This window comes from Aquarana catesbeiana, linkage group LG02 (assembly GCF_042186555.1).
Source record: "Aquarana catesbeiana isolate 2022-GZ linkage group LG02, ASM4218655v1, whole genome shotgun sequence".
NCBI classification, from domain to species: Eukaryota; Metazoa; Chordata; class Amphibia; order Anura; family Ranidae; genus Aquarana; species Aquarana catesbeiana.
Genome location: NC_133325.1, coordinates 403,728,577 through 403,744,422, shown reverse-complemented (window position 1 = coordinate 403,744,422; position 15,846 = coordinate 403,728,577). Strand labels below are relative to the sequence as shown.

At 39.6% G+C, this 15,846-nt stretch overlaps 1 protein-coding gene across 23 annotated transcripts in view; it reads left to right on the top strand.

Annotated features, from left to right (window-relative positions):
• The window catches only part of MACF1 (microtubule actin crosslinking factor 1), a 437,650-nt gene that overhangs the window by 406,092 nt on the left and 15,712 nt on the right, over positions 1-15,846 (top strand). For 10 of the 23 annotated variants that reach the window (XM_073615331.1, XM_073615314.1, XM_073615323.1 and 7 more), the window contains 10 exons: positions 1,220-1,408; positions 1,613-1,727; positions 2,073-2,236; positions 2,349-2,511; positions 2,632-2,786; positions 2,867-2,941; positions 4,933-4,950; positions 6,028-6,145; positions 12,840-12,896; positions 13,858-14,069. In XM_073615331.1, coding sequence (XP_073471432.1) covers positions 1,220-1,408; positions 1,613-1,727; positions 2,073-2,236; positions 2,349-2,511; positions 2,632-2,786; positions 2,867-2,941; positions 4,933-4,950; positions 6,028-6,145; positions 12,840-12,896; positions 13,858-14,069 — 1,266 coding nt within the window. The remainder of the gene's footprint in view (positions 1-1,219; positions 1,409-1,612; positions 1,728-2,072; positions 2,237-2,348; positions 2,512-2,631; positions 2,787-2,866; positions 2,942-4,932; positions 4,951-6,027; positions 6,146-12,839; positions 12,897-13,857; positions 14,070-15,846) is intronic. The other 13 variants (XM_073615325.1, XM_073615330.1, XM_073615328.1 and 10 more) reach the window with 4 other exon arrangements.

Genomic DNA, 15,846 nt, shown 5'->3' with positions numbered 1-15,846 from the left:
CAGTCCCCCCATTTTCAGGGGCTCAAATGTAATTGGACAACTAAATATAATCAAAAATAAAAGGTTCATTTTTAATATTTTGTTGAGAATCCTTTACTTGGAATGACTGCCTGAAGTCTGGAACCCATGGACATTACCAAAGACTGGGTTTCATCCTTTCTGATGCTTTGCCAGGCTCTATTTGCAGCTGTCTTCAGTTGTTTTTTGTTTGTGGGTCTTTCTGCCTTTAGTTTTGCCTTCAGCAAGTGAAATACATGTTCAATTGGGTTGAGATCAAGTGATTGACTCGGCCATTGCAGAATATTCCATTTCTTTTCCTTCAAAAGCTCCTTGGTTACTTTTGCAGTGTGTTTTGGATCATTGTCCATCTGTACTGTGAAGCTCCGTCCAATCAACTTTGCTGCATTTGGCTGAATCTGGGCTGACAGTATATCTCTAAACACTGCAGAAATCACCCGGCTGCTTCTGTCTTCTGTCACATCATCCATAAACACCAATGATCCAGTGCCACTCGAAGCCATGCATGCCCATGCCATAACACTGCCTCCACCATGTTTTACAGATGACCTTGTGTGCTTTGGAACATGAGCTGTTCCAAGCCAACTCCACACTTTTTTTCTTCCCATCATTCTGTTACAGACTAATCTTAGTTTCATCCGTCCAAAGAATGCTTTTCCAGAACTGGTCTGGCTTTTTTAGATGTTTTTTGGCAAAGTCTAATCTGGCTTTTCTATTCTTCAGGCTTATGAATGGTTTGCACCTTGTGGTGAACCCTCTGTATTTGCTCTTGTGAAGTCTTCTCTTGATTGTAGACTTTGACAATGATACATCCACCTCCTGGAGAATGTCCTTCACGTGTGTGGATGTTGTGAATGGGTTTTTCTTTACCATAGAGAGGATCCTGCGATCATCCACCACTGTTGTCTTCCGTCGACGTCCAGGCCTTTTTGTGTTGCTGAGCTCACCAGTACATTCTTCTTTCCTCAGAATGTACCAAACTGTTGATTTGGTCACTCTCAATGTTGCTGCTATGATCTGATAGATTTGTTTCATTTTTGAAGCCTCAATAATAGCTTGAATATGTTTTGGTAAATACCTGAACAAATCGAAAATTGTGCCTGTGTCCAAATATATATGGACCTAACTGTATTAGTTTTTTCAAGCACCTTTTGAATGTTAAAGGAGTATTACACTACTTGTTTCCTTGCTTTGTTTAAAGGTACTGACTTGGGGGAACCAGCACCAACAGAGGCTGCAGGCAGCACTCTCGGAGCTTTTGGCCAACTCTGACCTCCTTGATGAATTGTTAGCCTGGATCCAATGGGCTGAGACTACTCTGATACAGCGAGATCAAGAGCCTATGCCTCAAAACATTGACCAGGTCAAGGCTCTAATTTCAGAACACCAGGTAAGGGTATTGATGATGCAGTCATGACTCATCTCAGTTTGTAGAATGGAATTTATATTGTGTTAGAATGTATAAACCAGCGGAGAATATTAACTAAACTTATGTCAGTATAGTAGCCCATAGCTTCTAGGGTTATGACTAAACTTTTCACTAAAATAAATATCTTCATACCGCTAGTTCTGACTTGCTGCTTTTCATTGACAGGTATTTATGGAGGAAATGACTCAGAAGCAGCCCGATGTAGATCGAGTCACAAAGACATACAAAAGAAAGACAACAGATCCAAACCATGCATCATTCAATGATAAAACACGAAGCAGTGAGTGTGCATTGCTGATTCTAAGCACATCTTGTACTGATAGGAAATAATGTTATGATGTAGAATGGCTTCAGGGCACATATGTTCAGTATTTATGACCAAGCCCTAGTTCTGAGGAAAACTGAAACAACGTCATGACATCAAATATGTTTACATGGTGTAAAAATATACCTTTATGCTTACCGATAAGCACTTCATGTGTTTAATTGGGTAGCATTTGGCATATGCATACAGGTTAGATCAATTGTTATTTTACCATTAATTTCAGTTTGCAAATCCTGCTTTTGTATGTACATTTAAAAAGTTGTCACATTATAACCGTTGTTAACATTACTTTAATTCCAGGAAAACCTCCAGTGCAATCCGCTCCACCTGTATTACCTCTCCTGTCTCAATCTGAGACCAAGAATCCAAGGATCAATCAGTTGTCTGCACGATGGCAGCAGGTTTGGCTGCTGGCCTTGGACAGACAGCGGAAGCTTAACGATGCTCTGGACAGACTGGAGGAGGTAGGAGATATGTTGTGCACTTCAGAGTTTTCATTTTCGTCTACCAGAAAATACTAACCAAAAATAAATGATGTACCATTTAACATCTCATTGTTTTGTGTTCTTTTCTTAGTTGAAGGAATTTGCCAATTTTGATTTTGACATCTGGAGAAAGAAGTACATGCGTTGGATGAATCATAAAAAATCTCGAGTTATGGACTTCTTCCGAAGAATTGATAAGGACCAAGATGGGAAGATTACTAGACAAGAATTTATTGATGGAATATTAGCTTCCAGTAGGTGGCTAAGCAATAACAAATGTTGCACAATGATCTTAAGGGGGTAAAACTTTATCAGAGTTGTATTTCAGGACTATGTTTCCTTTGATTATTCAAAGTGTGCTATGTCTTTTACAGAATTTCCAACTACAAAACTTGAAATGACAGCTGTAGCAGATATCTTTGACCAGGATGGCGATGGATACATAGATTATTATGAGTTTGTAGCTGCCCTTCATCCCAACAAAGATGCCTACCGGCCAACTACTGATGCAGATAAGATTGAGGATGAGGTATTTTAGTGACTTATCTTACCACGACACTCCTAGATTTCCTATTCAAATATTTAGGTTTACATCTATTCTCTTTTCAGGTCACCAGGCAAGTAGCACAGTGCAAATGTGCAAAGAGATTCCAGGTGGAGCAGATTGGAGAGAATAAATACAGAGTGAGTATAGTCTTATTTATTTGTTTCAGTTGTTTATCCTTTCACAGATTTTCTGGGAGAACCTTCAAATAAGAAGCTACATTATTGCGATGATCAGAGATGATACTGCTAGCACTGAGGAAGTCCATTCTGCTTCAAGATGGTTTTCAGATGATTATCAATTGTGCACCCCTTCTTTTTTATTTATTTCAGATCTTTTTTATTAACATCTTTTAGTTGTAAACACACAGCTGCAACAGCGGCACATTATACACAACAAACAAACAAAAAATAAGGTAATCGGACATACAGTGACAGTTCAAGTAATCCAAACAAAGCCATTAGTAGCTTTTGTAAGCATAGGGGCACCTGTAATCAGCAAACATTAGCTTGTTTGGTGGTAGGGTAGAAAACACTGCAATATCAGAAATGTACATCTATCATTTCACCAATTTTAGTTTCCAAATAAAGACAATACACTGTATGATCGTACAGCCCTGTTTTGGTATCAAAATAGATGTGTGTAGATAAATCCATTCGTTCGTATGTGTTATCTGTTTAACTATATATTTGCCTTTTCACTCTTCTCAAGAAAAACGCTGGCAGCTACTCCTTTGTAGCCAGCAGATTTACTGAAAAGTCAAAAAAAGCCTGCACTATATGACCAAAAGTTTGTGGTTAACAGACAACACATTTACCTATAGGGCCAAAAGTGTTTGGCCACCCCTCCGATTGCAGTCCAGGTCTTCTTGTATATCAGCAGTAGCTGACCTCAGAAGTGTTTTTTTTTAATTTTATATTTTTCCTTTTTAATAGTTTTATATTCAATCCATGTAGAGTAAAGGTCGTGACAATCCATGTAGAGTTAGGGTTGTGACAATTACAACATATGGATCGAGTGTGGTTGTTTTTTTTGGCTCAATGGACACTTTCCCACAAACACAGTTCAAAATCTTGCGAAAAGCCTTCTGAGATGTGTGGAAACTATTATATCGCTGGGGGAAGAATGTTGGCTCATATTAATGGCTATAGTTTAAGAATGCAGAAGGGGGAGGGTTTGTTCAATTTTAAGCCTCATAGTTTTAACAATTGAATGTTCTACAAGCTTATGTATTAGTGGAACGAATTTTGGTGTGTTTGTGTTCTTATGCACACCCCAAATGGCCATATAGCGTATGCATACAGAGCTTTATGCATCTTCCTGAGTTAGATTGTCTACACTTGGGGAGGCGCATATGTCCCTGTATGCATATAACCACTCAGATTTGTGTATATATGCGTACAGCTGCCTGACAATTATTTTGTGCAGACTGACTAGCAGCAGCTGTGCAATGCACCTTGTAACTCTCTAGAGATAAAATATGGCCCAATTGTATGCTATATGGTCCTTTGTTTTGCCTGTGTACATGAACACTATTGGGTTGATTTACTAAAACTGGACAGTGCAAAATCAAATGCAGCTTTGCATAGAAACCAAACGGCTTCCATTTTTTTTGGTCAAAGCTTAATTGAATAAGCTGAAGTTAGAAGCTAATTGGCTACAGATTTTGCACACTCCAGTTTTATTAAATCAACATATATACTGTAAATATATATATATATATATATATATATATATATATATATATATATGAGAAAGAGAGAGGATTATAGTTACCATAATATCTTACAAACAAACTGAGTATTGCCCCGGAGCAGCCAATTAAATTAAAACTTGAAAATGACAGCTATAGAATAAATATAAAAATATGATTTGTGGCTTTGGGGCACTATAGACATTCTTCAACTAGACATCTAAATCCCCCACTGTTTTATATACTTTTTGTACAAAGCATAGTTTTGCTGCAAAAAAAAATAATGCTTAAAAACCAACTGCTTTTTGTCCTTTTCTAGTCCGTTCTGTCCAGTTGTTTATTACATTTGTGACACTAATATGTCGTTCTTTGTGTGCAATTGCAGTATTTATGAAACTAAAGAGTTTTCTTTCTTTCTCCTTGTGCTCTTTCATGTAGTTCTTCCTAGGCAACCAGGTACAGTGCATTCTACTGCTGCCTTTCGCTTCCCAAATAATCACATGCTGTGTACTAAATTAATTTCTTTCCATCTCTTGCCGTGATAAACTGGAATTTATTCATTCAATCACTGTAGATTAATTGATGCTGTTTAAGAGCTGTGTACAGACCTTTCTCTCACACTAATAACAAACCCACAAAACTAAATGTGGATGTTCCATACACAGTGAAAGGGTCTGCATGTCAGACAGAACAGTGACTTTGATTCTCCAAGGTGTTTGAATTAAATTTTCATATATCATTTGTGGTGATCATTGCAGCTGATGGCTGATTGGCAGCTACCTGTGAGCTAATCTTTTAAATAATTTGCAAATGTGACCAGCTATCATTTAAAGTGATTTAAAAAAAAACAACAAAAAAAACTTAGCTTCTGCTAAGGCCAACTATGGTTACCTTTTGGTTTTCTTGATTTAGCTCTACTAGTGTGGGTCCCATTAGCCTGACAGCTGCAAAAGCATGTAACCAGCAGTAATTTTACAAAGATTTAGTATTGGGGCTGAATTATTCCTCCAATGCACAAAGTGGATGCTAACCTCCATTTTCATAACCTAACTTTACAGTCTGGATTCAATAGATATGGATGAGTACATTCACATCCTGGCAGATTTCGAGGAGTAAGACAAGTGTCACCTGAAAGTACAGTGCTCATTGTCAGATAGTTGATGCTGCTGCTCCAGATCTGCTCAGTTCTAGCATAGTAATATGTGCCAGTGCACGCATAGATCTACATGATGCACATATTGATTACATATATATTAATTTATATATGTCTGAATTGGTGTATGGGTAACATAGTTTACTTAATAGAAACCTATCATGTGAGGTACACCGGAGCTGACATTGCTGACTTAAGTGGTTAAAGTAGCTGTATCTGTTGCAAGCATGCGAAGGATCCTGAGCTGTTGGATTAACTTGACAGCCAGGATAAAGGCCAAGAAGTCATCAATGACATCCTGTTTCTTTCATGAAAGGTTTCTTTTAATTAATATGTTATGACTGCCTCTATGTTAGTAAATATTTTACCTGGTTTCACAGTTTGGAGACTCGCAGCAGTTACGGTTGGTTCGTATACTGCGCAGCACAGTGATGGTCCGAGTTGGTGGAGGCTGGATGGCTCTAGATGAATTTTTGGTGAAGAATGATCCTTGCCGAGGTGAGAATTTCTTCAGTGGGATAATGATGTTGTAAGCTAGGCAATATTGACTTTCTGTATGATTGACTGTATAGGTCAATTTACTTATACATACAGCATCATGGTGGGGCCAGTAAGACACTTGTGCTCCATTTTATAATTCGGGGCAAGTGGGTAGCATGTCTTAATAGCCTTTACTGACTGCAGCATTGATTGAGGCGACGCAATGACATATACTTCTTTTGTGGCACATTATCTATGTAGTCATTAATGCTATTTTATTTTATATTGAAAGTGGATCCTCTCACAAACTATTGATCATTTTAGGTCAATAAATCTTAAAATAAAGTATAAGCGTAAAAGTAAAAAATCATGTAATTCAAACATTTTTGATACCAGGTGCTTTGGGGTTTTTGGGATATTCCTATGCAGAATTCTACTTTGGGAGAAAGTCAAAGCCTGCACAGGGCTAAGGCTGGTCTCACCTCCCACATGGCTGTTCCTAAGCCCGGCCATTGGCCTTTCGGCAGCTAGGGTTGCATCGTAGAGGGCTGAACACATTGCCTTGTACCGCCTGACAAAAAGTATTCCCCGTCAATTAAAAGAATATAATAAAAATGAAGCTCAAATGTTAAAGCACTTGTCAAGGCAAGATTAAAAAAACAAAAAACTTATTTCTTTCTCATTCATTGAGGGACACAGGAAGTCTTTCACCTTTTTCTTTTTTTTTTTTTTTGTTGCCTACAGGGGAATTGGACACTGGCAAACAAAAAGCTGTAGTCCAGCCCAGGATAAGCCCTCCTACTACCAGCATACTTCAGCGTTTTCTAGTGTCCTAGGATAGATGTTTTTTCTTCAGCTCTGTTATGTAAAAGGCTAACCTATTTTTACTAGCACCTTTTTAAAAAAAAAACATTGGAGCGCTTTTTCAGGTCAAGCTACTGGTTCCTCACCTACTGCACTGTCTCTGAAAACTTGTGAGTGGGCCAGTCCACCTGAGCACCTGGAGCTATCTGAAGTATATAGATCGCTGGGCACCTTTAAAAAAAAAAAAAAAAAAAAAAACAAATCCTGATCCTGATTCTTTCTGCTTTCTACCAAGGAAGGGGTTAACGTTGTGGAACCAAGCACTGATATCATCTGCTGGGTAGAGAACGTAGCACTGTTGGCGCTCATGCTTTGCAAAGACTCATGTGGAGCTTCAGTCCTCAATCCATTCCCACTGACTGCTTACATTGACTTTGGTCACCTCTGGCCATTTGACTCCTGACTTGTTACCAGCTGTCTTGGTTTTGCAAGTAGCCGAGGCCTTGCGTCATCTCTGAGCTTTATTTTGCTATACTGCTACATGTATATTCTGAACACGGGGCAGAATCTGCTTCTAGAGTCTTATTCCATCTTCAGAGTCCGCAGCTATGTCTGATGTGGCCAGTTTCTCTGCCCTCTTAGCTTTGGGTTTTACTACAGATATGCAAGACTTATTAGCACAGATCACTAAGTTTTTTGCTGACTCTGACTGCTGATGCCACAAGCAGCCTAAGGGACCTACTGCAAAGTCCTGTCCTTCTCTTTTTGGTTTAGAAATCTCTTTTTTGTTTCTCTACTCCTTTACCATCCACGTCCAGCCACCCGAAGCTTGGTTCCCAATCCACCTGCAAGGTCTAGGGCTCAAAGTCCACCAAATCATCCAACACTCCTTCCTTTACAGAATTGGGGGGAAAATGTTTGTCAACCTTTCCAGACACCTGGACTGCTTGCATCTCGGACACCTGGGTGCATAAGGTGGTATCCAAATGCTACAAGCTGGAGTTTGGTCCCTGCCCCCTTACTTGGTTTCCCACCTCCAACCTTCCCGTGTCACTGCACAGATTAGCAGGTTTCCATTGAGCGCCCTTGTGTGTTCTGAATTGAGGAATCATTGCTATCTTACCAGCACATCAGCATTTACTAAGTTTCGCTGTGAGACCCCTACACTATAGTTTCATGGGCCCTGCCCTTCGGCGTCTTGTCCAAAGCTTGGGTGTTAATTGTTCCTGTTGCGACATACTTAGTTGACCGCCTGTCGAGGGAACAGTTGGCACAGGCTCTGTCAGACAACATGATTTCACTGTGAAGACATTACAGTGTTTCAGATGTATCTTTAACCTTCAGATCCAGCATTATCTGGGCCTAGACACGTCATAGGCCGGAGTGTTTCTTCCCGCTATGCAAGAGAGGTTCATCAAATCCTTTCCTGGGCAGAACTCCACCTTCCAGCCTTGTCATCTGTGTACATGAATAATTGGTAGGCTGACCAGGGAGTGTACTTTACATGGTTTTCCAGGACCTGTGTTGCAGGTGAGACTGGGCCAACATTTGGCTGTTCGTTCTCTCTACGGTAAGGTTCCTTCCCCTTCTGTTTTCTTTCAGAGACCTTGGCTTCTTACTCTTTGATTAAGACATTTGTACAGGGAGTCTCTCGTGTAGTAGCCCCATGACTGTATGCAATCTAAATCTGGTTCGGTTCGCTTTGTGCTTCAAAAACCACCATTTCAAACCATTAGAGCTATTCCTCTCTACTCTGACCCGCATGTTGGTATTCCTTATTACCATTACCTCCACAAGGCGAGTATCTAAGCTTGTTGTCCTGCCCTGCAGTTAACCCCTTCTGGTTTTGTATTAGAGCATGGTAGTATTAAGGCTTAGGTTTTCCTTCTTTCTTAAGGTCCTTTAAACCTTTTACCTAAACCAGGACATTGTTTTTCAGCTTTCTGTTCAGCTCCAGTTTATCCAAAGGAATTTTCCCTCCATTATCTGGATGTAGTTCAGACTGTAAGAGTCTATATCCCAGCTACTTCTACTTTCAGGACGTCTAATGCTGGCCATACACTATACAGAAAATCGGCCGAACCCATTTTCGAAAAACGAACGTTCGACCGTGACCGCAAACGATCGTGCCATCATATAATGACCGATAAATTGTTCAGTGGACATGAATAAATAATTTTTTGTTCGTTTTTTTACATATACCTAGTGCAGACAGTTCGGACGGAAAACACATTAACCTTGCAATTTATCGTACGTTCGGCAGAAATTTTCCAAACTTCCCGTTCGTTTTTTTCCCACAAAAACGTCACAAACGATTATCGATTTGTGCCCATTAACTTGCCGAAAAACGAACGAAGTGTCTATACGAACGATTTTTGGCATCAAACAACTGTTTCACTTATTTGCTAGGCTTCAGGTGTAAGGTCATTCAAGGGGCTGTTTGAGCTGCAGGCAGTCCCCCATTTCCTGTTTCTTTGTTGGGTCTGTTGGCATTTGTTTGCTGTGTTGCCCAAACCACTCTGCTGCTAGTAGGAAGGGTTTTTCAGGTTGTTGTTTTTTCTTGTTTATTAGTGTCCAGTCCTCCAGTAGAGCAGCAGTATAACCTGAAGGTGAACGACTCCTGTATACCTCAATGGATTCCAAGTAAAAAAAAAATTAGTTAGTACAAAATTCCTATTTTCCTACATTTCAGCAGTACATGCACAGTTCCTCATATTTTATGCCTTTTTAACATGCTGCAGGTTCAGAAGAATAACTTGATATTCCAGAAAAAATAAGTCTGCTTTTGCGTTTCTCTTTGACATGACAACACTGTGTGCTGTGAATTCAAAGGAACACGTTAGCCCTGCCTTTTTCATTTCTGATGTATTGCAAAAAAAAAAAAAAACAGACCTTTTCTCATTTCCCTTCCCCCTTCTCACACCCATAACCCCTCCTTTATGCATAGGTAGAGAGCACAGGAAGATACCAAGATTTTGTCAAAAATCAACTGATATTTTTATCCAATTTAAGTCTAAAAAGAGGGCTAAAATACATGCCTTTTCTGGAGAAGGAAAATAAGTTTAGAAACATACAAAAAAAAAAAGGATATTCTAAAAAACTTAGTATTGTAAACAAAGAAAATAGAAACATAGCAACAGCTACCACAAACTGTTTTTCAAATGACATATATCTTTGTAATCTACCAGGTCTCTGACCCAAAACAAAAGCAGGCAGTTTGTAAAGTATCAGTACACCCAATATGCCATTACTTGTTCCGTGTCAATAACTCAAGCCTTGATTGGGATTAGTGCATGCCGCCCTATCCTTTTCTTTTTCCCTACTCATTGTTTTCTTAGAGCCATTTAATGTTAGTGCATATAAGCAGTGTCATTCTTTGCCCCTCGGAGGCAACAAAAACGGAACCTTAATCTATAAATAACAAAGCAAGAAAAGAATCCACAGATCAAGGCAAATTTGTTATATTCTGTTATGCAGACCATTATTGGAAACTGGCCACTGTGTAACTTTTGCTTATAGTGAGAATCTAATCTTATAAATGTTATGTTGGAAGAAAAGAATTTGTTTCATTTAAAGAATTATTTGACATATATTCTATGTTACATCACTTTTATACCATTTAACACTAACTGTGCTAACCCAACTTTGGGTATTGTGGCAGTTTATGGAAGACCATTTATCCTTCAGCCTGGCCTAAGTGAACAGCGAGGCAGCTATACTTTTAGAAATGTTTAAAGATCTGGATCTAATGGTATTCTCAAAGTCTTCGCACCTTTGATAAAGCAGTTTCACTGTGATTGCAAAGGCCTCAAGCTGGGCATACATGGATCGAAATTCGACCAGTTCAGCGGGGACAAAATTCAATCCATGTATGAGCACATTGGTTTTACAGAAATTGATCTACTGATTGACTTCTGCACAAAGCACCCTGTTGGGTTTTCCCCACTTAGTCTGCGGCGCTTCTCAGTGTATTCTGACAGCGGGGAAGTCTCCCGGCTTTCACAATACAAAGACTCAGAGAATTCCCCAAATCCATATCCAATGTGTGGATGTGGGAAACCAGCAATTTTTTTTTGTGTTTTCGTTCAACCCGCAGGTTGAATGAAAAGAAGTGACTGATCTATGGGCTGCTTTAGCTGTAAAATTCTTCCAGACTGTTCAGTCAGCATTAGGTATTGTTATTTTTTAGTAAAATTCTTATCTGGAAAAAGTCCATCTCTTATAAGCGTAGAGGATAGTTATTACTTTTTACCTGTAATGTTTTTACTCGGCAAAGTTATAGTGAAGGGGTTGGACTCCCTTTTGCCTACAGAACTGCCGTAATTCTTCATTCAGCAGTTTTTGAAATATTCAGACCAGCCCGTCTGGCACCAAGAACCATGCCATGTTCAAAGTCACTTAAATCCCCTTTCTTCCCCATTCTGATGCTCAGTTTGAACTTCACCATGTCTAGATGCCTACATGTATTGAGTTGCTGCCATGTGATTGGCTGATCAGCAATTTGTGTTACCAAGCAATTGTACCTAATAAAGTGACCGGTGAGTGTATATATACATTATATATGTTCCCACCACTCTCTACAACTTCAGCTCTAGTAAAAGTGCCATACCTCTAGTTATTAGTCATACACACTCTTAATGTCAGTATTTGCAATGGATTTTCAGAGAATTGCAGCAGAAGGGGCAATGTTAAGATCTGATGTGGCATCAGAGGGAAGCACTGTTACTTTGCCTAGTAAATGGATCACAGGTTTGTTTTAAATAATATATATTGAAGGAATTTATATTGCCCTTGAGATGGAGCATTTTGCATCTACGGAAGGACTAAACAGTCTGTAAACAAAAGGACACTATTCTTTTGTTCTAATATTGGTTCTTTCAAGCTGTGCATTTTATATCATACCAGAAGAGGGCAGTGTAAAACCAACTAAAAGTAAAGAAGGGGGAGGGGAGGGTTGGCAGGTAGTTATCATTTATTTACTTACCTAGATATTTGTGATTGTGTGGGGGAAATATAAATGTTTATGGCTGTACCTTTCTTACTGTCGGTGGTGGTGCATGTGTCCACAGGCTCATGTTGGTGTTATGCAGCATGTGCTGACTTTAATAACATGTTAATGAAACATCCAATATTCCCAGCTAAGACTTTGTTCTTTGCTATGCATCACATCCACATGTATACCATTTAAGTACCGTATTTTGTCGGCCTATAACACACACCCCAATTTTAAGAGGCAAGTTTAGGAAAAAATGTTTTTACAGCCCCCTTTACAGTACACAGCCCCCCTCCCCAGTATATAGTAAGAAAAAAATCACTCCCAGCCCCTTCCACACTGCTCCTCCTGTGTCACTCATATTGTAAAATAAGGCTTCCATATACCTCAGTAGTTCATTTATTTTCCACTGACCTGGTCACATGACTGCTTTCTCTGACGTTACATAGATGGTCATGTGACCGCTCTCCTCCTCCAATCTAAAACTAGGAGGAGGAGGAGAGCAACCAGAAAAAAATGGAGCTATTGAGAAATTTACAAGCTTCGTTTTATAATGACACTGACACAGGAGGAGCGGTGTAGGAGAAGGGGCTAGCAAGTGATTTTTTTTATTAATTTTAGACTATGCAGACAGCGCTATCCTAGGGCCAGGAGAGGCAGGGCGGCCAAGCCTGCCATACCCCCACCCCACCCTGAAGGGTGGCTGCTAGTGTGGTGATTCCCGCCTCCTGTTGGTAAAAGATAGTATCAGCGTATAACACGCAGGCACTGTTTACCCTCTGTTTTCAGGGGGGGAAAGTGCATGTTATACGCCGATAAATACGGTACTTTCATTGGCTGGACTTGGCTATACATTTTGCATGCCTTACCTCTCATCCCTTTTTCCCTGTGCACCTCTTTTTTTATTCTTTTTAGTTCACCATCCAGGGACTAGATTAAAGAGAACCGATTCCGTCTCTTCCATAGGTTTGGGTAATTGCTCTGGCTTTGTAGAAGTGCTTGTCTTTATAACCAGAAAAACCATTTCAAAATGACCGGACTGTGGCATTTTGTTCAAGAAAATTGACGACATCCTACATTAAAACTACCCAATGCCTCATATGCAACTTTAGTATTAAATCATTTTGGTTTGAGAATAATAAAATGGTGTTACACCATTTAAAGATTACTAAACTAGATCAGAGAGTTATTGAAACCTTGTTAAGGGATTTCTCTTACCCCTTAAGAACAAAAGACCGTGTTTTTTTTTGTTTTTTTTGTTTTTTTTGTTTTTTTTAACACATGGGCTGTAATCCTATACTACATTGCATATAGTTTTCAAAAGTTATACACGTATGATTTAGCTAGCCAAGCTGCAGCATGTCATTAACTTGTGTTTAATGACTGTGTTTTTTCACATTCTTGACCATTTGCAAGGTGCCCTGATTTTTTTTAAACCTTAGTCTTGTAGTTATTATGAAGTGAAATTTTTCACCCATATCAAAAATCCCCATCCTGTACTTTTCCCAGATGTCTATGATAGTTACTCAGCTGACATATTATTTTGTTTATGCTTTATTATGAAGATGGTTTATATGGCTTTGATTAATACTTTGTGGCTTCAGTTGAACTAATTTAACAGTCTTTTCAGTCTCATGGTTTGTGCTTATTAATAATCTTGCGTGCTGTGGAACTAAACTTGTTTAATGTGCTATGCCTCTGAAAAAGCTCTGTGTGTCCAATTTATGAAACTGATGGGTTTATTTATTAAGGCAAAGAACAATACACAAAATGCAGCAACCTGTCGGAAAGCATCTTTCTCTGTTCATTCATCATTTAAACTGATAAAAGGTGATCTCTGGCTGCTGTGGGGAATTGATCTTTGCCTTTTTAAAAAAGACCACAGGAGTAATGATGAAAATGCTTACTTTGCTTTTTCTTTTCTTTTGAACAGCAAGGGGAAGGACAAATCTAGAGCTGCGAGAGAAATTTATACTTCCTGAAGGGGTATCCCAAGGAATGACCCCATTTAGGTCCCGAGGGCGAAGGTCTAAACCGTCTTCCAGGACTGCCTCACCAACACGGTCCAGCTCCAGTGCCAGCCAGAGTAACCACAGCTGTACATCCGTCCCGTCTTCACCCGCCACTCCTGCCAGTGGCTCAAAGGTAAGGCCTGGCCGTGCCCTGGGCATAAACATACTTTTATGTCAGTAGAGATATAACACAAGATACACAGTGTATTTGCAGTGTGGGCTTTGTACTGCTCTCTGACCAACTGCGTGTGTATAAACTTTCTTGTTGCTAACTGTATTTGCTGTGTTTTGTGTGTCAACTGGCAAGACATAGTGCAATGTCTGTGGAATGCAGTGATCAAGCCAAACACCCTTACTTTTCATATAAAATGCACTGTACAGTGCCTTGAAAAAGTATTCATACCCCTTGAAATTTTTCATATTTTGTCATGTTACAACCAAAAACGTAAATGTCTTTTATGTGATACACCAACACAAAGTGGCACATAATTGTGAAGTGTAAGGAAAATGATAAATGGTTTTCATCATTTTTTACAAATATGTGAAAAGTGTGGCGTGCATTTATATTCAGCCCCCCTGAGTCAATACTTTGTAGAACCACCTTTTCCTGCAATTACAGCTGCAAGTCTTTTTGGGGATGTCTCTACCAGCTTTGCACATCTAGAGAGTGATACTTTTGCCCATTCTTCTTTGCAAAATAGCTCAAGCTCTGTCAGATTGGATGGAGAGCGTCTATAAACAGCAATTTTCAAGTCTTGCCACAGATTCTCAATTGGATTTAAGTCTGGACTTTGACTGGGGCATTCTAACACATGAATATGCTTTGATCTAAACAATTCCATTCCATTGTAGCTCTGGCTGTATGTTTAGGGTCATTGTCCTGCTGGAAGGTGAACCTCCGCCCCAGACTCAAGTCTTTGCAGACTCTAACAGGTTTTTTTTCTAAGATTGTCCTGTGTTTGGCTTCATCCATCTTCCCATCAACTCTGACCAGCTTCCCTATCCCTGCTGAAGAAAAGCATTGCCACCACATGATGCCATCACCATGTTTCACAGTGGGGATGGTGTGTTCGGGGTGATGTGCAGTGTTCGTTTTCCACCACACATAGCGTTTTGCTTTTAGGCCAAAAAGTTCAATTTTGGTCTCATCTGATCAGAGCACCTTCTTCCACGTTTTTGCTGTGTCCCCCACATGGCTTCTCGTAAAGTGCAAATGGGACTTCTTATAGCCTTCTTTCAACAGTGGCTTTCTTCTTTCCACTCTTCCATAAAGGCCTGATTTGTGGAATGCATGACTAATAGTTGTCCTGTGGACAGATTCTCCAACCTGAGCTATGGATCTCTGCAGCTCCTCCAGAGTTACCATGGGCCCTTTGACTGCTTCTCTGATTAATGCTCTCCTTGCCCAGCCTGTCTGTTTAGGTGGATGGCAGTGTCTTGGTAGGTTTGCAGTTGTGCCATACTCTTTCCATTTTCATATGATGGATTGAACAGTGCTCCATGAGATGTTCAAAGCTTGGGATATTTTTTTTATAACCTGACCCTGCTTTAAACTTCTCCACAACTTTATCCCTGACCTGTCTGGTGTGTTCCTTGGCCTTCATGATGCTGTTTGTTCACTAAGGTTCTCTAACAAACCTCCTCTGATGGCTTCACAGAACAGCTGTATTTATACTGAGATTAAATTACACACAGGTAGACTCTTTTTACTAATTAGGTGACCTCTGAAGGCAATTGGTTCCACTAGATTTTAGTTAGAGGTATCAGAGTAAAAGGGGCTGAATACAAATGCACGCCACACTTTTCACATATTTATTTGTAAAAAAATTTGAAAACCATTTATCATTTTCCTTCCACTGCACAATTATGTGCCACGTCGTGTTGGTCTATCACATAAAATCCCAATAAAA